Source organism: Mustela putorius, unplaced genomic scaffold (assembly GCF_011764305.1).
Source record: "Mustela putorius furo isolate JIRA1106 unplaced genomic scaffold, ASM1176430v1.1 tig00000721_pilon_pilon_pilon, whole genome shotgun sequence".
NCBI lineage: Eukaryota > Metazoa > Chordata > Mammalia > Carnivora > Mustelidae > Mustela > Mustela putorius.
This window is the reverse complement of record NW_025421456.1, coordinates 2,857,815-2,882,504: the sequence shown is the minus strand read 5'-3', so window position 1 is coordinate 2,882,504 and position 24,690 is coordinate 2,857,815. Positions and strand designations below refer to the sequence as shown.

The 24,690-nt window shown below is 33.7% G+C and overlaps 1 protein-coding gene across 4 annotated transcripts in view; it reads right to left on the bottom strand.

Moving 5' to 3' along the window:
• ADAD1 (adenosine deaminase domain containing 1) overlaps window positions 1-24,690 on the bottom strand; it is a 109,026-nt gene that overhangs the window by 51,822 nt on the left and 32,514 nt on the right. For all 4 annotated transcript variants that reach the window (XM_004747971.3, XM_004747970.2, XM_045083615.1 and 1 more), the window contains exons 10-11: window positions 18,804-19,041; window positions 11,372-11,504 (exon numbers count right to left, since the gene is read on the bottom strand). In XM_004747971.3, coding sequence (XP_004748028.1) covers window positions 11,372-11,504; window positions 18,804-19,041 — 371 coding nt within the window. The remainder of the gene's footprint in view (window positions 1-11,371; window positions 11,505-18,803; window positions 19,042-24,690) is intronic.

The following is a 24,690-nucleotide window of genomic DNA, read 5'->3' as shown; positions in this document are numbered from 1 at the left end:
CAACAATACCTAGTATATAGTGTTTTGGAGTTTAGTGCATGTATAATATGGTCAACACCTACTGACCGATGAGGATGAGCATCTTTTATATGTGTATTAGCCATTTGTATATATTCTTTGCTACTCTTAAAAACTGGGTTGTTTGCCCTCTCAATATTGATTTTTAAGAGTTCATTATGTATTATTACAGATACAAGATCTTTATCAAAGGTATGATTAGTCCATTTTTTCCTCCAGTCTATGGCTTGAATTTTCATTAATGATGACTTTTGAAAAGCAAGTTTTACATTCTGGAGTCCAAATGATCAATTTTTTCTTTTATAGACTGTACTTTTGATATCACACCTAAGAAACTGTTTCCTACCCTAAGAATACAAATATTTTGATACCTTTTGGGAAGTTTTAAGTTTTAGCTCTCTCAGAAATATGATCTATTTTAATTTTTTTGTATGTATGTATAGTTAAATTTTTTTTTGTCCACAAATACCCAACAGTTCCAGCACTATTTATTAAAAATAAAAAGACTATTCTTTCTCCTATTAAGTCACCTTGGCACCTTTATATAAAATTAATTGACCATAAATGTGTGGATTTATTTCTACCTCTTATTCTGTTCCATTAATCTATATGTCTATCATTACGGCAATACATTGTCTTGACTACTGTGGCTTTATGATGAATTTTGAAAGTAGGTAGGGTAAATCTGCTTTTAAGAAATTGATTTGGGGGGCGCCTAGGTGGCTCAGTCATTAAGCGTCTGCCTTCAACTCAGGTCATGATCCCAGGGTCCTGGCATCGAGCCCCACATCAGGTTCCCTGCTCAGTGGGAAACCTGCTTCTTCCTCTCCCACTCCCCCTGCTTGTGTTCCCTCTCTCACTGTGTCTCTCGCTGTCAAATAAATAAAATCTTAAAAATGTTTTGGTTCTTCTATGTCCTTTAAATTTACATTTCAATTTTGATCAGAACAGCTCATCAATTCCTACACAAAAGCTTGCTGGGATTCTAATAAGAGTTTGCCTTGAATCCATAGATTAGTTTGGCAAGAAGTGACATCCTAAAATGTTTTATTTCCAACCCATTAAATGGTACATTTCTCCATTTATTTAGGTCTTCAATTATTCTCAGCAATGTTTCATCATTTTCAGTGTATAGATCTTATACTTGGTTAAAATCACCTCTAAGCATTTTTTATGCTATTCTGGAGAAAAGTTTTCCCAATTAAAAAAAAAAGTGTTCATTCCTAGGAATGAACACTTTGTGTATATATATATATACACACACACAATTTGTTTTTCTCTATTGTCCTTATAATGTGTACTAAACTCACATATGATATAGTTGTTTTTAATAGATTCCATGGGATATTTTGCATACAAGATTACATTTAGAAATAAAATGAGTTTTTCTGTTTCTTTCTGTCTCAACGCCTTTTCTTTTTCTTAACTTGCTGAACTTGCTCGGACATACAGAGTATTGTTGAACAGAACTGAGATGAGAACAGACATTCTTGTTTTCTTCCCTAATCTTGAGAGGGGTGAGGGGAAGAGTATTCTTTCACCATTAAGCATGATGTCAGCTGTAGGTTTTTCATTGGAGGAAATTTACTTATATTTCTTATTCAGTATTTTTACCAGGAATAGCTGTTGGATTTTGTGAAATACATTTTGGACATCTTTTGAGGTAATTATGTGGGTTTTGAACTTGACTTTATTCATATAATGGTAGTACATCCAATAATTCTTTTCTTTTCTTTTTTTTTTTTTTTAAGATTTTATTTATTTATTTGGCAGAGAGGCAGGCAGAGAGAGAGAGAGAGAGGAGGAAGCAGGCTCCCCGCGGAGCAGAGAGCCCAATGCAGGACTGGATCCCAGGACCCTAACATCATGACCTGAGCCGAAGGCAGTGGCTTAACCCACTAAGCCACCCAGATGCCCCATCCAATAATTTTCTGATGTTTAATCAACCTTGTATTCTTGGAGCAAACCTCCTTTGTCATGGTGTATAATCCTTTCTCTGGGCTGCTGGATTTACTCTGCCAATATCTTAAAAATTTTGCATTTATGTTCTGGAAAGATAAAGTTTGTAGCCTTCATTTTTTGTGATGTTTAAATCCTGTTTTGGTATCAGGGTTATAGTGACCTCATAAAAATTGGCAAGTGTTCTTCTCTTCTATTTATTAGTTTTTTGTAGGATTTGTGCTTCTTTTTTTGCATATAGTTTGATAGAATTCACCAGTAAAGCTGTATCTGCACTCTGCTTTTCTTTAGGAAAAGAATTTTATTTTTAATTCCAGTTAACATACAGTGTTTTATTAGTTTCAAGTACACAATATAGCAATTCAACAATTCCATACATTACTTGGTGCTCAAGACAAGGGCACTCCTTAATCTTCATCTATTAACTCATACCCTCCACACCCTCTGGTAACCATCAGTTTGTTATTTATAATTGAGTCTCTTTCTTGGTTTGTCTTTTTAGAAAAAAAATTTTAATTAATAATTCAACTACTTTATTTCAATCTGGATATTTTCTTTAGTCACATTTTATAATTTGTCTCTCTCTAGGAATGTGTTCATCTAACTTGTCTAATTTTTTTGGAAAAAAAAAAAAAAACGTTGCTTATATTGGATGCCTGGATGGCTCAGTGAGTTAAGTGTCCACCTTCGGCTCAGGACATGATCCCAGGGTCCTAGGATCAAGTCCTGCATCTCACTCCTTGTTCAGCAGGGTGCCTGCTTCTCTCCCTCTGCCTGCCACTTCCCCTGCTTGTGTTCTCTTCTGACAAATAAATAAAATCTTTAAAAAAAAAAGTTCATAATATTATCTTATAATTATTTTAGCTCCTTGGGGTCTGTAGTAAGGACTCCTCTTTCATTCCAAATTTTGATTGCTTGTATTATCTCTTACTATTTTATCAGTTAGTCTAAAGGGTTATCAATGTTGGTTTTTTTTTCAATGAACCAACTTTTGATTTCATTGATTTTTTTCTATTTTCTATTTTTATTTTTTGTTTTCTAGAAATTTCTATACCATTTTATATTATTCCCTCTCTACTTTTAATTTGCTCTTCTAACATCTCATGGTGGAACTCAAATAACTGATTTTTACAATTCCCTTCTTTCCTAATATAAGTGAATAAAGTTATAAATTTCTAACCACTCCTTCGGTTACATTCCACAGATTTTAATATGTTGTATTTTCATTCAGTTGATTTTTGATTGATTCAGAAGATTTTTTTTTTTAATTTGCTTATAATTTCTTCTTTGACTTACAGGTTATTCAGAAGTTAAGCTGCTAATTCTCAAATGGTTAACTTCCCAGATTTCATTCCACTGCTGATTTCTACTGAGACTTGCTTTATTGCCAATACTGGAGAATGTTCCAAGTGTACTTGAAAATAAAGTATATTCGGTTATGCAGTGTTTAATACAGGCCAGTACAGGCACTGATATTTAAGCCTTTTATATTCTTATTTTCTGTCTAGTTGTTTTATCAACTGCTGAAATAAGACTATTAAAACCTCCTACATAATTGAAGGGCATTAGGAGAAGGGAAAAATGAAGGGAAGGTAGAAATCAAAGGGGGAGAAGAACCATGAGAGACTGTGGACTCCAAGAAACAAACTCTGGGTTTTAGAAGGGGAGTGTGCACGATGGGTGAACCTGGTGATGAGTATTAAGGATAGCATTGGTTGCATGGAGCACTGATATTATACATAAGCAATGAATCATGGAACACTACATCAAAAACTAATGAGGTACTGTATGGTAACTAACATAACACAATAAAAAAATTAAAAAGTACATTTTTCTGGGAAAAAAAACCTCCTCCTGTAATTGTAGAATTATCTATTTCACCTTTCAATTCTGTCAGTTTTGGCAAAATAATTGCCAAGGCATGCAATTATTACATAACTATTTGTTATATGTTTCAATGCATTAGCCTTTTTACTACTATAAAACATCACTCATTGTCTTCTATTTCTCAACATATATTTGATATTAATATAAACACGTCAGCTCTCTTTATTGCTACAGTTTACATGTGTTTTTTCATTTTTTAGTTTCAACTTATTTGTGTTTTTGAATTTCATGTGTTTCCTGCAGACAGCATAGAGTTGAATCTTGCCCCCCCCCCTTTTTTTTTAACCCACTCTGATTACCTCTGCCTTTTCTCTGGAGCATTTAGTTTAATAGAACCTAATGTGATTATTGATAAAGTGGATTTATGTCTGCCATTTCACTGTTTTCCAAGTCCCATGTCTTTTATTTCTCTGCTTCCTCTTTATCGCTTTCTAGTTTTTTCAAAAATGAATTTCAATATACAATTTTAATTCATGTGTTGATATTTTGAATATAGTTTTCAGTTATTTTCTTCATGGTTACTTTAGGGATTACAATATGTTTCTGTATCTTTTTCTTTTCTTTTTTTTTTTTTTAAGATTTTATTTATTTACTTGAGAGAGAGACAGTGAGAGAGAGCATGAACGAGGAGAAGGTCAGAGAGAGAAGCAGACTCCCCATGGAGCTGGGAGTCCGATGCGGGACTCGATCCCGGGACTCCAGGATCATGACCTGAGCCGAAGGCAGTCGTCCAACCAACTGAGCCACCCAGGCGTCCCTGTATCTTTTTCTTTTTAGAGATTTATTTATTTATTTGAGAGAGAGAGAGAGATATCACAAGTAGGGAGAGAGGCAGGCAGAGAAAGATGAGAAGCAGGCTCCCTGCTGAGCAGAGAGCCCAATGTGGGCCTGGATCCTAGGACACTGGCACTAGGATCCTAGGACACTGGCACTATGACCTGAGCTGAAGGCAGAGGCTTAACCCGCTGAGCCACCCAGGTGTCCTATGCTTCTGTGTCTTACTGTATTCTACTTCATATTCATACTGACTTAATTTGGTAAAGTACAGTATCTTTGTTCCAATACTGACTGATTTCTTCCTCTGTCCTTTGGTATACTATCACTGTCTATATTGCATCTACCTTTGTTATAAATTAATACACTGTTAAAACTGTCTTAAAGAACTTCCACTTTCTAAAGAAAATAAGAGGAAACACACACACACCCTTTTATATTTATCCCATGATTAGCATTTTCAGTATTCTTTGTCCCTTTCTGTAGATTTATAGGTCAGCTCATGTTATTTCTTCCAAAATTCAAGGGTTTCCTTTGGGATTCCTCTTAAGGAAGTTATACTAAAAACAAATTTTCTTTATTTTTGTCTGCCTGGGGATTTTTTTATTTTGCTTTTAAGAATTATCTTGCTACCCCTGGGGATAAAAATATATTATATGTTTATAAAAAATTAAAAATTTAAAAAAAATTAAAGAAAAATTATCTTGCTATACAATTCCTGGTTATCAGGCTTTTCTTTCAGCACTTTAAACATATTTTTCTTTTCTTTCTTTTCTCAAAATTGTATTTCAGTTAACATATCATGTAATATTGGTTAAGAATTTAGTGATCCACCACTTATGTATAACACCCAGTGGTCAACATAAGTGCCCTCCTTAATACCCACCACCCATTTAGCCCATCCCTCTGCTGACCTCTCATCCAGCAATCCTGTTTGTTCTCTGTAGTTAAGAAGCTTTTATGGTTTGCTTCCCTTTTCTTCCCCTTCCCTTTGTTTCTTAAATTCCACATATAAGTGAAATCATATATTTCCTTCTTATTTTGATTAGCATAATACAATCTAGCTCCATCCACATTGCTGCAAATGACAGGATTTCATTCTTTTTGATGACTGAATAATATTCCATTATATATGCATCTATCTATATAGACACATATATAGATACATACACATACACACACACACACACACACACACACACACACACTATCTTATTTATCCATTCATCAGTCAATGGGCATTTGGGCTCTTCCCATAATTTGACTATTGTTGATAATGCTGCTGTAAATATCAGGGTATATGTGCCCCTTGAACCAGTATTTTTGATCCTTTGGGTAAATACCTAGTAGTACAATTGTTGGATCATAGGGTAGTTCTATTTTTAACTTTCTGAGGAACCTCTATACTGTTTTTCAAAGTGGCTGCACAGTTTGCATTTCCAACAGTGTAGAGGGCTCCCCTTTCTCCACACCAACATCTCTTGTTTCCTGTATTGTTATTTTAGCCATTCTGACAGGGCTGGCGTGGTATCTCATTGTGGCTTTGATTTCCCCAATAATGAGTGATGCTGAGCATCTTTTCATGTATCCATTGGCCATCTGGATGTCTTCTTTGGAAAAGTGTCTATTGCTGTCTTCTGTCCCATTTCTTGACTGGATTTTTTTGGGTTTGGGGGGATTGCTGAATTTGATAAGTTCTTTATAGATTTTGGGTATTAACATCTGATATGTCATTTGCAAATATCTTCTCCCATTCTGTAAACTGCTTTTTGATTGATTGTTTCCTTCACTGTGCAGTTTTTAATCTTGATGAAGTCGCAATAGTTCACTTTTGCTTTTGTTTCCCTTGCCTCTTGACAAAGGTCTAGTAGGAAGTTGCTATGGCCAATGTCAAAGAGGTTGCTGCCTGTGTTCTCTTCTAGGATTTTGATGGTTTCCTGTATCACTTTTAGGTCTTTCATCCATTTTGAACTTATTTTTGTGTATGGTTTTAAAGGTGCTCCAATATTGCCAACATCATTTGTTCAAGAAACTTCTTTCCTTACTGTTTCTTGCTTTGTCAAAGATCAGTTGACCATTTCTGGGTTTTCTATTCTGTTCCACTGATCTATCTGTTTTTGTGCCAGTACCATACTGTCTTGATGACTACAGCTTTGTAATATAGCTTGAAGTATGTAATTCTGATGCCTCCAGCTGCTTCTTTTTCAATACTGCTTTGACTATTTGGGGTCTTTTGTGGTTCCATACAAACCTTAGGTTTGTTCGTTCCAATTCTGTGAACTGGTGGTATTTTGATAGGGATTGTATTAACTGTGTAGATTGCTTTGGGTAATATAGACATTTTAACAATATTTTTTTCCTCCAATCCATAAGCACATCAATTCACTGTATTCTAACAGATTTTTTAAGATATAATTCATATATCATAAAATTCATCCTTTTAAAGTATACAATAAATAAATGGTTTCTAGTATATTCACAGAATTGTATAACCACTTCCAGTAATTACTTCCAGTAATTCCAGAATTTTTCATCACTCCAAAACCAAATCCTATACCCATTAGCAGTCAATCTTCATTCTCTCCTCCCCCCAGCTCCTGGAAACCACTAATCTACTTTCTATCTTTATGAATTTACCTATTCTATACACTTCATATAAATGAAATCATATTATCTGTGGCCTTTTGTCTGGCTTCTTTCACTTAACATAATGTTTTCAAGGTTGACCCACGTTGTAGAATGTATCAATACTTCATTTTCTCTTTTATGGATGATTAAAGATATATGCCACATTTTGTTTATCCATTCATCACCTGATGAACATTGGGTTGTTTCCACCTTTTGTGAATATGAATACAGCTGCTACAAACAGCCGTTTACAATTTTGGTGTGAATATGTGTTTCCAATTTTCTTAATAATATACCTAGGAGGGGAATTCCTGGGTTACATGATAACTCTATAATTTTTTTAAAGTTTATTTTTAGTAATCTCTACATCCAGTGTGGGGCTCAAACCCACAACCCTCAAGATGAAGAGTCACATGCTCGTCCAACTGAGCCAGCCAGGCACCTCTCAATATTTAACTTTTGAGGAACTGTTGAATTGTTTCCCAAAGAGTCTGCAACATTTTACATTCCTACCAGCAATGGTGATGGTTTTGATTTCCTTACATCCTTGCCAACATTTAATATCTTTATATATCCTAGTATGTGTAAAGTAGCAAATCACTGTTGTTTTTATTTGTATTTCCCTAATGATTAATGATGTTGAACATCTTTTTATATTCTTATTGGTTTATTTTACTTATAGAAATGTCTATTCAAATTCGTTGGTCATTTTTAAAACTAGGTCATGTATCTATTATTGAATTGCAAGAGTTTTTATTTATTCTGGATACAAGTCCCTTAACAGATATGTAATTTGCACATATTTTTTCATAGTATGTAGCTTGCCTTTTCATTTTCTTAATTTTTGAAATGCAAAAGTTGTTACTCTAATAAAGTCTAAAATACCTTTTTTTTTCTCTTTTGGATTGTATTTTTGGTATCAGATCTAAGAAACCTTTCTCTAAGAAAACACACATTTTCTTATTTATTTATTATTTATTTATTTGTTTATTTTCGGCATAACAGTATTCGTTATTTTTTCACCACACCCAGTGCTCCATGCAATCCATGCCCTCTATAATACCTACCACCTGGTACCCCAACCTCCCATCCCCCTTCCACTTCAAACCCCTCAGATTGTTTTTTAGAGTCCATAGTCTCTCATGGTTCACCTCCCCTTCCAATTTACCCCAACTCCCTTCTCCTAACTCCCCATGTCCTCCATGCTATTTGTTATGATCCACAAATAAGTGAGACCATTCTTCTGTTTTCATTCGGTCTTTAAAAAATAACTAATGATTTATCTTCAAAGTTCACTGATTTTTATCTGCCATCTGAAATCTGCTGTTGAGCCCATCTAAAGAATGTTTCACTTGTTAAATATTGTTTTGATTCTAAAATTTTCATTTGGTTTTCTTTTCTTTAGTTTGTTTCTCTATTGAGATTGCCAATTTGTTGGGGCCCCTGGATCGCTCAGTCAATAAGTGGCGCCTTAGGCTCAGGTCATGATCCCAGGGTCCTGGGATTGATCCCTACATCTGGCTCCTTGCTTGGCAGGGAGCCTGCCTTCTCCCCCGCCCTCTGCCTGCCTGAAGTTCCCCCTGCTTGTGTGCACGCTCGCTCTGTTAAAAAAAAAAAAAAATCAATAAAATCCTTTAAAAAAAAGAGATTGACTATTTTTTGATACACTTATATTTTCTTTTAATTCTCTGAACATATTATAATAGCTACTTTGAAGTCTTAGCTATATTTAACATTTGGACCCACTTAGAACCAGTTGACTATTATTTTTTCCTGAGAATAGATTTCACCCTTCTGGTTTTTTACATATCCCATATTTTTTGGTTAAAACTTAAACTTTCTAGACAACATATTGTAGAAACTCTGGATGTGGTTTTATTTTTTTCTGAAGTTTTTTATTTTTAGTTTGCTTAAATTGTGAGATCTGTTTTCTCCATGGGGTGCAGCTGCTGTTGTCCCTTCCCAGTTTTTTTATTACTTATTTTTATATTTTAGCCTGGTTTACTAATGGTTATGCTATACCTGCACAGCTTAATGATAAATGATTTCAGTAGACACTGCTCAAACACCTTAAGCTTATGCATCTACCTTCTCATCAATTTGTGTGTGTACTGGTGGGGGAGGTTGTGTACATAGTCCTTCCACCCTATCCATGACATTGCTTTCCCTGGTTTCCGTCACCATAGTCAACCAATCTGGATCCCTTTTATGATGTATCAGGAGGTCAATAGTTAGCCTCACACTATGTCACAATGCCCACATCACTCACTTCACTTCATCTCATCAAATAAGCATTTTATCATTTCATTTCATCACAAGAAAAGGAAAGTTGAGTACAGTATGACTAGACTTTTTGAGAAAGAGATCATGTATCTTTTATTACAACACACTGTTGAAATTGTTCTATTTAAATCATTGTTGTGAATCTCTTGTGCCTAATTTATAAATCAAACTTTATCACAGATATGTATATATAAGAAACAACAGTAGATATAGGATTCAGTATTACCTGTAGTTTCAGGCAGCCGCTGGGGTTCTTGGTAGTATCCCCCAAGGATAAGGAGGGACTATTGGATTTAATGTTGCAGCCAGTTCTCTTTTACAGTTTCACTCTTTACTGGGTTCTCTAAGGTCTTCCCTGTACAAGTGTAGGTTCTCATTCAGCCAAGGATATATGGAGATTTTATCTCAGCCCTTCCATGGCTCTTTCATTTTTAAAATTACCTAAGTAAGTTACTAGTTGGTTCATCACTTGCCCCAACAAAGACTGCAACCTGGGGGCAGCAAAATTATTGATTTTCCCCATTTGTTTCCTACTAGGTTTGGCACTTTTAGCTGACAAAGCTTCCAGTTTTTACCCTCTGCCCCAAATCAAGTCTACCCTCAAGCAGCAAAACTACTACATCCTCACTCTAGTAAAAACTATAGTTCTTGCGATTTAAACAAGCAGAGATGAAGGAGAAAGAACAGGAACAGCCCTTGGATGAAGGTACCACAAACTCCAGTTGTTCTTATACAAAGCCTGAGCTGTTTTTCAATAATACACACTTCTGTCTTCAATTTCCAGAGTTGTGAAAGGTGGTTTTTTGACAATTTTGTCCAGTTTTTATACTTGCTTTTCTAAATAGGATCTGTGACTTCATGCCACCAAAGACAGAAATTGCCTAGATAAGCTTTTATTACTTAAAAATCTATGTACATACCCACAAATCTGTAGTAAATTGTTTCACAGGTTGGGAATATACAGTCTGAGCATTAAGATATTGTTGAAATTTAAGAGACTTTCATACAATACCAGATTACTGACTGAAACTAAATTTAGGTTATCAGAAACAATTTGTATTTAATAACTTGATGTCTTGTACATGTCATATTATAACATGGTTCATCTCAGACTATACCAAACAAAAAAAGCAGATAAAAAACACATCCAGTATAATATTCTAAAATATATGCATACATAAACATATATATATATATATATATATATATATGCAAAACACAAGAAACTGAAATAACATGCTTACAGGATTAAGGGCATCATAATTTGAATAGTAGGAAGAATTACAAGTACTATTTTTCCTCTACATTTAGAAAAACTGCCATATTCTGTAAATATGAATTGTGTTTGTAATACTAAAAAAATAAATATTTTTAAAGACAGAAAAAGGCTATATACATCACCTACTTAATCAGGCCCAAGTCATACACTGAAATTAAAGCAGTTTCACATCTTTAAAATAGGAAAATTAATTTATATGGAAATCATATTGTATTATTTTAGAATACTTCTAAAGTTACAAAGTTAATACATACAGAAAAAATTTTATCCTTTTGTTTCTCTGGGTATGAAAGCAGGTTTTGATAAAATATCGTCAAAATAAGTACACACCATACTAAAGAGGCTACTGTAGGTGGCAACATTCATTTACATATTCAATTTCTGGCATATTCATTTAAAAATTAATTCTACCAGTACATGGAAGTATCTTATATTTAGTTAACTATTTCATGCAACTTCTCCTATAGCTCATTATCATAAAAGTACATTTTTGTTATCTTAAATATTATTTCTATAATCAAATTCATTCCTTTAAGGACTTACCTTTGCTGCATGATATGTACTAGCTTCAAGTAAATCTTCTTTTTTAGCTTCTTTGGCAAGGAGGTTAAATCGACTTAACATTGCAGCTTTACAAAGCCGACTTGCCATTGACACACCACTTTTAAATGGGGAACTAAAGTAGAAAGGAATGAAACATCCACAATTGTAGAGATTAAAATCAACACAGAATCTACAAATACTTCTCTAAACTATATACAATGAAGATAGTGATTTTTACACAAAACTCTTTGAATATTTACTTTCTTTTATTAACTTACAGCTTAAATTATTATAGTGTTGCATTAAAAATTAAAGATGGTGGATACTGGAACAGTTTATTGTTTGAAGCAAAATTAATCTATGTTGATCCAAATAAGGAGAGTGGTTGTAGCAGAATTGACTGGAAAAAAGGCACAGAAATATTTTCTGGAATGATGAAAATGTCCTATATTTTAATGGGGTGGTGGTTATACAGGTGTATACATATATCAAAAATCATTAACTATATAGTACATTTCACTGTATGTAAATTTGAACTTACTATATATATATATATATTTATTTATTTATATATTTATGAACTTCCTTCCACCTATGTATACATATGTGCATGAAGATATATTTTTTTGTTTCTAATAAAAGTGGATCCATAGACCATGAAATTTTTTGCTATAACTCTCTTCATTATCTTATTAGTTGTTCTTGTATTCACAAAAATTGTCCAAATCCTTCACTAACCCCCATACTTTATTTATTGTGTTATGTTAGTCACCATACAGTACACCATCAGTTTTTGATGTAGTGTTCCAAGATTGTTTATGAATAACATCCAGTGCTCCATACAATATGTGTCCTCCTTAATACCCACCATGAAGCTCACCACCCGTCGAGACCCTCAGTTTGTTTGAGTCCACAGTCTCTCATGGTTCATCTCCCCCTTCCAATATCTCCTCCCTTCTCTTTGTCCTTCCTTCTCTAATGTCCTCCATGTTATTCCTTATGTTCCACAAGCAAAACTATATAATTTATTTTCTCTGCTTGACTTATTTCACTCAGCATAATCTCGCCCACTCCCATCCATGTTGATGCAAAAGTTGGGTATTCATCCTTTCTGAAGGATGAGTAATATTGCATTATATGTATATATGGACCACATCTTCTTTAGCCATTTATCTGTTGAAAGGCATCTTGGTTCTTTCCACAGTTTGGCTATTGCGGATATTGCTGCTGTGAAAATTGGGGTACATATGGCCCCTCTTTTCACTATATCTGTATCTTCAGGGTAAATACCCAGTAGTGCAAATGCAGTGTCATAAGGTAACTCTATTTTTCATTTTTTGAGGAATCTCCTCACTGTTCAAAGTGGCTGCACCAACCTGCATTCCCACCAACAGTGTAAGAGGATTCCCCTTTCTCCACATCTTTTCCAACATTTGTTGCTTCTTGCCTTGTTAATTTTTGACATTCTAACGGTGTAAGGTAATAATTCAATGTGGTTTTTATCTGAATTTCCCTGATGGCTAATGATGATGAACATTTTTTCATGTGTCTGTTAGCCATTTTTATGTCTTCATTGGAGAAGTGTCTGCTCACTTCTGCGCGGCAAAGGAAACCGTCAACAAAACAAAGGGGTAACCCACGGAATGGGAGAAGATACTCATGAATGACACTAGAGACAACGGGTTGGATATCCAAGATCTACAAAGAACTTCTCAAACTCAACATTACTCCACAGTCTTTATAATGTGACTTTTCACATTCTCTTTTCAGTAACTTGTGGTTGATTTCCATTCCCCCTGAATTTGGGCTAGCTTTGTGACTTATTTTGGTAAATGGAATAGAGAATGTGTCAGTTCTGAGCCTGGGCCTCATAGGTTTGTGTGCATTCTCTAGGGAATGCCAAATGAGCTAGCTGGGACTAGTCTACAAAATGGTGAGACAACACATGGACCACAGCCCTGTCCTAAGTTGAATTTCAGTTAACCTAGAGTTAACCCCAGATGAATGAGGGAGCACAATAAAATCCAACTCAGTTGACCTTAAAACTTGTCATCAGTAATAAATGTTTATTTTTTAAAAAGATTTTATTAATTTGGCAGAGAGACAAGAGAGAAAACACAAGCAGGGGGAGAAGAAGATGGAGAAGCAGGCTTCCCACAGAGCAGGGAGCCTGATGTGTGGCTTGATTCTAGGACCCTGGGATCATGACCAGATCTGAAGGCAGATGCTTAACTGACTAAGCCACCCAGGCACCCCATAAATGGTTATTTTAAGTCACTAAGTTTTGAGGTAGTTTTATATAAAAAATTAGTTAACATATGAGCCTGTGTATAAAATATATTGATCTCTCTATTAATATTTTCACCATGATACCTTTTGTTGTCATTTTCCCAATGATTCTCCTGGGCTTTTCAGGTACAATATGATACCATATGCAAAGAATGGTAATTTTACCTCCTCCCTTCCAATATTTTATAATCTCTCATTTCTTTCTCTTATTCAAATGCTTTAAAAAAATATTAACAATAGTAAACAATCGTGTCTTGTTCTGGATATTATCATCAATCATGATGATCCTTTGACTAATAAACACACATTTTAAAAAAAATTTATTTTATTTTTTTTTTACACTTGTATTTATTATTTATTAAGTAACCTCTACCCCCCAACATGGGGCTTGAACTCACAACCCTCAGCTAGAGAGTCTCATGCTCCACTGACTAAGCCAGCCAGGTATTCCCCCAACTTGCTCTTCAATAACTCTTATTTTAAAACTACTTTTGCATCTTTTCTTCCTGGACTATATTTGTTGAATTTGTCTTTTTTTCCCCTTTTGTTATTATTTTTTTTTTAAAGATTTTATTTACTTATTTGACAGAGAGAAATCACAAGTAGATGGAGAGGCAGGCAGAGAGAAAGAGAGAGGGAAGCAGGCTCCCTGCCGAGCAGAGAGCCCGATGCGGGACTCGATCCCAGGACCCTGAGATCATGACCTGAGCCGAAGGCAGCAGCTTAACCCACTGAGCCACCCAGGCGCCCCTCCCCTTTTGTTATTTTTTTAAAATTTTTTATTTTTTATAAATGTATAATATATTCTTATCCCCAGGGGCTGTCTATGAATCACCAGGTTTAGACACTTCACAGCACTCACCATAGCACATACCCTCCCCAATGTCCATAAACCCACCAACCCTCTCCCTACTCCCCTCCCCAAGGCAACCCTCAGTTTGTTTTGTAAACACACATTTTTATCCTTAACAAAAGTATTGAACAATTTCCTTTTTATTATCTTTACTTAGACTAGCTGAAGTGCTATATTATATGCTTTCTTAGAATTTTGAGCCATGAATGTGTGGTATCTCTAGATCAATTAATATGATAATTTTATAAGAATTCCTAATCTGGTATTATTTCTATTATGTTACTATCCTCAGTCTTACAAAAAATACCAATTGGTATTATTGTATAAATATATATATATTTTTAATGTACTGCTACATTCTGTTTCCTAATATTTTATCGAGATATTTTGCTTGGATATAAAACAAAGTTTCATGTATAACTTTTGTGGAGAGAGGGCAGCAATGTTCTATCAGATTTAAGTAGCAGTGTTATACCTGCTCCATAAAAAGATTTTAATGTTTTAAATCTTAGATAACACTGGAAATTTCTGCTATTTAAAAGTTTAAAAATTCCTCTGAACCTCCTCAGAATGGTACTTTGAGAATAGTTACAGAATAGTTAAGAGTGCCATCTTGATAACTTTCTTAAGAAAATAATCTGTTTAGGTTTTGTACCATTATGGAAATAATTTTTCCTAGAAATGTATGTATTTCATAAGGTTTTTAAAGATACATGGTTGAGCAAATAAGCTTTTATGATTATCTTAATCTTCTATTTGTTAATTACTACTTTATTAAATGAGATTAGCTAGTGACATTTTCCCACAGAATCAGATTTTTATTACTTCTAACTTTTCGTTATTTAGCTCTTTAAATTATATTTCAAGTTTTGCTGATTTCTACATTCTCCTAAGTTTATTTCCACTATCCCTTGATCTAAGCATCTGAAGAACTGGCTTTTCCATTCAGCTTTGCTTTAGCTGTATATATCTTGTAAGTTCTGACATGAAATGCTTTCAAAATTCTTGCTTTCTAAATATCCGCAGTTTCATTTTATATTTCTTCTTTAGAGCCAAAAGTTAGAGGACTTTTATCCCCAATGAAAGAAATTCCTAGTATACTGATTCTTTGGAGACTTAACTATATCAAAATCAGAAAATACTATCTACATTGCTTCTAACCTTAACTTAAATTCAAGTTAGTTAACATACAGTGTATTATTAGTTTCAGGGTAGAGTTTGGTAATTCATCAGCTGTTTATGACACCCAGAGCTCATTACATCACATGCCCACCTTAATGTCCATCACCTAGTTACCCCATTTCCCTACCCACTTCCCCTCCAGCAACCCTTAGTTTGTTTCCAACAGTTGAGAGTCTCTTATGGTTTGCCTGTTTTTATCTTATTTTTCCTTCTCTTTTTCTATGCTGTTGTTTCTTAAATTCCACGAGTGAAATCATATTGGTATTTGTCTTTCTCTAATTCTGCTTAGCATAATACACTCTAGTTCCATCCATGTTATTGCAAATGGCATGGTTTCATTCTTTTTGATAGCTTAGTAGTATTTCTGTGTGTGTATGCGTAACTCTCACATCTTCTTCATGGATTCATTTCCTGATAGACGTTTGGGTTCTTTCCATAGTTTGGCTAGAATGGAAATTGCTGTTATAACTTTGGGGTGTATGTGCCCCTTTAAATCGCTATTTTTGTGTCCTTTGGATAAATACTTAGTAATGCAATGCTGGGTCACAGGGTAGCTCTATTTTTTAACTTTTTGAGGAATCTCCATACTGTTTTCCACAGTGACTGCACCAGTTTGCATTCCTACCAACAGAGTAAGAGGATTTCCCTTTCTCCATATCCTCACAACATCCACTGTTGCCTGAGTTTTTCATTTTAGCCGTTATGTGGTTTTGATTTCTATTTCCCTGATGATGAGTGGTCTTGAGCATTTTTTGATGTGTCTGTTAGCCATTTGTATGTCTTCTTTGGAGAAATGTCTGTGAATGTCTTCTGCCCATTTCTTGACTGGATTTTTGGGGTTGGGGATGTTGAATTTGTTGAGTTCTTTATAGATTTTGGATATTAGCCCTTGATCTGTCATTTGCAAATATCATCTCCCATTCCAGGCTGCCTTTTAGGTTTGTTTCCTTTGCTGTCCAGGAGCTTTTTATCTCAATGAAATCCCAATAGTTCATTTTTACTTTTGTTTCCCTTGCCTATGGAGACTGTCAGTAGAAAGTTGCTGAGGCTGAGGTCAAAGAGGGGGCTATCTGTGTTCTCCTCTAGGATTTCAATGGATTCCTGTCTCATATTTAAGGCTTTCATCTATTTTGAATTTATTTTTTATATACGGCTTTAAGAAAGTGGTCTAGTAGAATTCTTCTGCATGTTTCTATCCAGTTCTCCCAAAGCCATTTGTTAAGGAAATGGTCTTTTTTTCCCTTTAGATATTCTTTCCTGATTTGTTGAAAATTAGCCGGCTGACTATAAAGTTGAGGGTCTACCTCTGGGTTCTAACACATTGCTTCTAACTTTTAGAATTTGAGATTTTCTTTGTGTCCTAAAATAGGATCAGTTTTTTTCAATATTCTATATTCAATATCCTATAGGTTCTGTATTTTATGTTTTTACGGTGTAGAGTTTTGTGTAAGTTAATCAAATCTACCTTTTTGTTATTTAAAACCACTATATCCTTCCTTATTGTGTTGTCTATCTGATCATGAACTTAAAGGTCAATTACTGTCTCAACTAGTAGTGGATTTCTACTTTTCCTTCTCTTCTGTAACATATGCTTTATGAATGTTGATACTATGCTATTTGTTGAATAGATAACCATAACTATTCTTTCTTCCTTGTGAATTACACATTTTAATAATAGTTTCCTCTGCCTTATGTAATGCTTTGGAGCTTAACAATGTCTTGTCTAATATTTAGATCACATCTGCTCTTTTCATTTGTACCATTTAGCTATAATAAGTTAATTAAGCTCATTTTACATTAATTTCAGCTTTGTTACGCTCATATTTTATCTGCTCTCAGTAAGGCTTTTTAATGTTTTATCAAAGAATTGTTTTGTCTGTTTATAGTTTGTTCATTAACAGCTGATTCAAGGTAAGAATAGTGTAGTTCACACTAGCTGAAGTAATCAATAGTATGCCGAAGTTCATAACAAGAAACATTTGTATGTAGTCTTAGTTTAAACCCATCTTTCAGAAAGAAAGCAGTTTAGGCATTTAAAATTTTAACATTATTTATTACCTCATTATAACTGTATGGTCACACTAAAAGTAGTTTTAGTTTTACTTGATAACCAATGGCAAGGATGTTATAAAGAAATGTCTAAAAGGCATAGTATATTATGGTTACTGACAAGGGCTTTGGAAATAAAATGTCCAGATATCAATCCCAGGTGTGTTACTATTTGGGAGACTTTAAAAAAGATACTAAACCTAGCTTGAATCAATTTATCTGTAAAAAAGCAACACTACCGCCTAATCTACAGAGTTATTGTAAGCATAAACATAGTATATTAGCTCTCACATTCAAGTATATATAAGTAATATTTGAAAACACATGTCAAAATACAGGTACTAGAATTAGATAAATTCAGATTCAGTAAGAGAAAATAAATTTTTAAAACAAAACATTCTATGATTCTAGTGTTAATTAAAATCATGAAATGATACTTAGAAAAATATAGGTTCTGGAGACTGATTTTAAATACTCTCTCCGTTCAACTTACTATGTAATTTCAGTAAGTTACAGAACTTCTCCAGGTCTGTCTTCTCAACAGGAAAAAAAAAAAATGTTCATTTTTTTTTAAATTAGTACAATGCCTACAAAATAGTCACACTCAATGATTATTATTGTTCAAAATTCAAAAAACTGAACTTAGAATAATTTTAAAAGTTCCATTAAAATGAATTTTTTCTTAATATTTTTAAAGGTTCTGTTTTGTTTCTATTATAGTATAGATAGATGGAGGTAGATTTATTGTGAAGCTTAACCTTCTGGGCCCCTTACACTTGCATAGGACTCTTCCAAATACAGTTGACCCTTGAACAACACAGGTTTAAACTGCACAGGCCCATTTATATGCACGTTTTTTCCTGATAAATACAGTACTATAAATATATTTTCTCTTAAGATTTTTTTTTCAGTTTTTATTTAAATTCCAGTTAGTCAAAACAGTGTGATATTAGTTTCAGGTGTACAATTTAGTGATTCAACACTTATATCCAACAACCAGTGTTCATCACAAGTGTCCTGCTTAAATATATGATTTTAAAAGAAATTAATAATGCTAACCTTTCAGTGATCTTTCCACTTAGACCATCCACAATCTCCAAAGAAATGTCTCCCTGAGCCCAATTCAGACTCAGGGATTTATATTCCAAGTTCGTTTGAAGTGGATATGCAGCAGGTACTAAACTAACATGAGGTCTGTTGACCAAATAAAACATTGGAAGTTTTGAAGTGAGTGCATCATCAACACGTTGCTTTATAGCAATTTCTAAACCTCTAGTATCACTGCAATTCCCATCACCTAGAAAGTAAAAACAAAACACCCAGAAGTTCAGTATCAACAGACAAGGAAAAAAAAAGGAAACAGTCTAAAGTTTATTTATTTTTTTCTTGCAATCTATTCTTTCCTACTTCTCAGCAACTACTTCTGTATTTTTTACCAGAACCAGGACAAAGTAACAATGGTCATAATTTCCATTAAAAAAAAAAAATTCTACAGAAAAAAACAAATCGACATTCCAGTGACTAAAAGTGAAGAGCCAGAACTGACCCAGAAAAAAATATAATGCTTTTTACAAAGTTCTGTCAGAGAGAACTGGTTCATCCTGTCTTGAATTCTCAGATTACAGCAAGAAACTAGCAAGTAATACAAGAAATAAATGAGGCTGAGAAATGGTGAGATTAAGTTATTTTCCCACATCTATGACCACAAATTACAACTATTCCAGTACCACAGTGTTCCACTTTCACAAAACAATTTAAATAATGACCATTTCTGGTTACAGTTGTGGCTAATATCAAAATCTTTGAGTTTTCAGTTAAAATAATTATTGAAAGAATGCTAAAAAAGGTGTAAAATCATCAGTGTAGTATAATACAATGGGTTGATCAAAATTAAAATAGAAGTTGGACAAGTCATTCCTATTTTAAAATTAGTACAAAAATTGGAACTCTTTTCTCCTTAGAGGGTCAGAAGTTCTCTCAAAGACAGACACATTTTACATACCACTAGGCATTATATCACAAAGTTTTGTTTCCATATATTGGAACTGCTGAGGTGGCTAGTGGTTTTACACTCACTATAATTATTTGGAAACCAAAAAATGATGTAAAAAGAACATGAATTACTGTTGACACCCTTTTTCTAAGCACTCCTTTGTGTGTTTTTTTTTTAATCTCAGTATAGTTAACATACAGTGTTAAATTAGTTTCAGGTATATAATATATGGATTCAACAATTCTATATATTACTTGGCACTCATCAAGATTTGTACTCTAAATCCCCATCATGTATTTCACCCCTCCCCGCCACCACCTGCCACCCCTCCCCCCTCTCTCTGTTCTCTACAGCTAAGAGTCTATTTTCTGGTTTGTCTTTTATTTTTTCCTTGCTTGTTTCTGAAATTACACATGAGTTAAACCATAGGTATATGCCTTTCTCTGATTTATTTCATTTAGCATTATACCCTCTAGATACATTCATGCTGTTGCAAATGCCAAGATTTCATTTTTTTGATGGCTGAGTAATATTGTATGTATATGCCACATCTTCTTTACTCATGTATCAGTAGACACTAAATATTCCTTTGAGCCACCCAAATTAAGAAATACTGACAAATTAAGACTAGTTAAAAATATGCTTGGGCACACACACACAAAAAAGATATGCTTGGGCACAAATAGTTGAAAAGAAATAAGGTCTAAGGAATAGTCACTGTGTCTATAATGAACAGAAGACATGGATTCAAAAGAAAATGTTACATATTATTACACACTGTGTTACAGAATAAATGTGTCCCAATAAAATTAATAGGTTAAAACCTTTCCAATGAGATAGTAGGCCTTTGTGAGGTACCCTTAAAAAGAGGCTCTCATCCCTGCTTACACTATCAGTGGAATTTTTATTGTAGCAGCCCAAACAGATTAAGACATACTGTAATGAGATAATGGCACTGTTTGTGCCCAAAATAGCAAGATACATGTGGAAAAAAACAAAAAAAATGGAATTTGTAAGTCAAATTCCATTTGGAATTTTTTTAAAATTTTTTTTAAGATTATTTATTTATTTATTTGAGAGAGAGACAGTAAGAGAGATCATGAGTGAGGAGAAGGTCAGAGAGAGAAGCAGACTCCACGTGGAGCTGGGAGCCTGATGTGGGACTCGATCCCGGGACTCCAGGATCATGACCTGAGCCGAAGGCAGTCGTCCAACCAACTGAGCCACCCAGGCGTCCCCCATTTGGAATTTCTTACCTACCAAATTGTTTCGCCAAAATGTTTCAATATGGTAGTATAACAGCAGTAATGTAATAGAAAAAAATATATTAATATTAGAAATTTTACTTTTTCCCTTTATATGTGTACATTTTAACTATTAACTACATCCAAAGTATGGTTTTAGTTATACCTTGAACCTACATCTTGTTCCTGGAAAAATACAGCTCTAAAAGTGTCATATAATAGGGTAAGCTTGATTTATCTCAAGTCATCTAAAATAACATGAATTCCCAAGGCAAAGTCAAAAATTAAATCTAATCGAAGACCATAGCTGACCTGACTGGACACCTTTTTATACAGAAAAGATTCTGAGGAGATTAATCTACCATAAGTGCATTGTAAGTCGGCAGAAATGATTGCTGAAACAGCTATTAAAAACTGAGAATGCGTAAGTAAGAATATAGTCGAAGGCAGAGGCTTTAACCCACTGAGCCACCCAGGTGCCCCTTTGAGTAAGAATATAGTATATAAATAAAATAATCAAACATTAAAGAACTATGCACTGGTCTTACATCTGGAACATCATAATTAGTCTGAGGTATTACATTTTAACACCACCACCCATATATTACAGAACATCCAGAGAAACAATTCAAATTCCTGTGAAACACAAATGTGTGGCTAGGAGAAGACATAAAGGCAAGAAGTATCTTGCCTTTGTATTCATAATGCTCACTCTATATTTTATTGCATGAATGGTACCCCTGAGAATAATGTGATGTTACACAACCTAGCATACAGTGGGGGGCTTAATAAGTACCTGATGAAAAAAGAATATAAAAGATTAGATTATCAGAGACCAATAATTATCAATCCTGGATGCACATTAGAATCTTGAGGGGTTGGGATATTAATACCAATACCATTCTCACATTATCTTAAAAGCTTCCTGGGTTAGCATAAAATACAACAAGCATAAAAAATAAAATTTATTTCTCAGGTGTTCTGGGCAGAATTAGTTTTAAGTAGAAAAAGAGCACTTTCAAAAACAAAACATGCTGATTCAAACTGTTTATTTATGAAACATTTACTGACCCCCTTGCACAAACCAGACCAAGATGAGTGTCAAAGCACCTGCTTTCAAGAATGTCAAGTTTAACAGACAAAGCAGTGAGATTCTAGTCACTCGCTATGCTCAGACAAAGCAATCAGAGCTCAATTTAATACAAAAAGCAGTAGCATGAGAAGTTATAAAACTGGTTTTGAGTCCAGGCTCTGCCAATAGGCAGACTGACTGACTTGGGGCAATTATTTTACTAACACTAACAATTACTAACATTAATTAATTACTGATCTTAAAAAAAGAAGAAACAAATACAGAATCTCTCAGGTTATTAAATGTTTCTTTAAAGTCCATGAACTTTGTTTAAAACAGATTTTTTCACTAGGGAATTAGCAATTAGTATTCTTTATAATCCAAATGTACAATTCAAATCAGTGTATTAAAATAACTGGACAGAAATACCTCTGTACAAACACTCTTGAAATTTTTAGACAGATGATCTTACCATAATAAAATACCAAATTTTCAAAATACACCTTAAAAACCTTGAAGTTAAAAAATTAAAATCCAGCTCTTAAGTACTTAAGCAAAGTATTTTCTTCCTTATATGGATTTTTCAAATATTTTTTCAAATAAATAAATATTTATTTGAATATTTGAATATTGAATATTTTTCAAATAAATAAATATTTATTTATTTATTTTATTTAAGAGCGAGAAGGAGAGTACATGTGCATTAACAGGGGCCAGGGCAGAGGGAGAGAATCTCGAGCAGACTAGGCACTGAGCACAGAGCCCCATAATGGGGCTGGATAGCCACAACCCTGAGATCATGACCTGAGCCAAACTCAGAGTCAGACACTTATTGACTGATCCACCCAGGAAATCCTACTCTGGATTATTTTCTTTTCAATAATAGTAAATGTCTTTTTAACAAGCCTAAGACTTTTTTACTAAAAAAGAATACTACCACCATTAAGTGATAAAATGAGTATCTAAGAACACTCACAGAATAAAATTGGCTTCTGTAAACTTTCTAAAAAGTTAAGTAAGTTGAAATATAATACTCTCCCCACTGGTAATAGATCTAATAAATAAGGTTTTTAAGAATTTTAAATAAAGACCTGTAAAAGATTTCATAAGAATTATGAGAGAACACGATGATGTAATTATCCTCAAAGAATTAGATTTAACTTATATTGTCAGTACAGAATTACAAGGAAGCAAATTTCAATTCTAAATAAGGAGGGTTTGGTTTTTTTTCTTTTTAAACAACTGGGGCTGGGCTATTCAATTAATAGAACAGATTGGTTTTAAATCCTACACTTCACATTACATTTTAACACCACTACCCATATATTACAGTTTTAAAATAGGGTTGATGATACTCTATCAGGAATGGTATAAAATGAGTTTAGTTACTAAGTGAGAAGCTCTACTAGACTACAAATAAAGTTCGGTAAGATCTGAAGGTTCTTTTTGCTCTCTAAATTTCTCCTAGTGTACAGAAACTTTAAATGAATATTTCTCAGAACCATTCACATCATCTATATCAGAATCACCCAGTGGTGCTTTTACATGTATATTCCTCTCTATCAAAACTCCCTCCCCCAGAAACAGAATAGAGATCTTTAAGAGGTCCAAAAACTGGCATTTTTTACCAACAACTTGAACACATTAAAATCACTTAGGTTATACCAGGAAGAGCACCAATTAGCTTAAGGTGTGTCCCACAAAGATGCCAAGAAAGAGAACAGAAACAATTTTACAAGGTCTATAGTACTTTTATTGCTACCTGGTATTCCCCATTGCTAGGAGCAAAAGGACACTCCAAACGACAAGAGATTTAATTTTTAAGCTCCTGTCTCAAATTACTAGCTAAATACTAAATAATTTTACAAGAGCCTATATCCATTCTTTTAAGAAACTAAATATAGTATGGAGTTATGACAAGTTTTACAGTATTTTTTTTCACCAAACTCAAAGAAAGCTGTGATTCTAGAGACAGCATAGACAATTCTTATATACTTAATAGACATTCAATAAAAAAGGCCTTTCTTAAAGGAGATTGAGAAAAGTTTAAATCCTGAAAGAGTATGAGACCTAAAAGAATAACAAGGCAAAGAAATTCAGTAAGCAAATTAAATCTAAGAAATGTGCCACCTACAATATGTATTTGGAATAAGATTTAGAAGTAACTACTTTTGAGGGTAAGAATAACTGGCATTATCATATATTACCAGTGGGAATGTGACTTAACAATCTAAAATTCCTTCAACTTACAAGTGGTTAAATACATTATGATCCCTTTATACAAAGAAGTACCATACAATGAGACACAAATAATAATGAAGAAATTCTTTACATACCTGACATGGAAATATTTACAAGGTATTTATTAAACAAAAATAAAAACAAAATGCAGAAAAGTATGAACTGTATTATCTATTCATACAAAATACAAAAAAGAAAAGAAAAAGAATACACATTTACTTCTTTAAGTATAAACTATCTTTGGAAAGAAAAACAACAAACTAGGAAAAAGGAATGCCACAGAAGAAAAATGGGTGCCTGGGGCACTAGGATAGGAGGGAAACTTTTCACTAAAAACCCTTCTGAATCCTTTGAATTGTGAATCAAATAATATATTTTCTATACAAAGAAAATAAG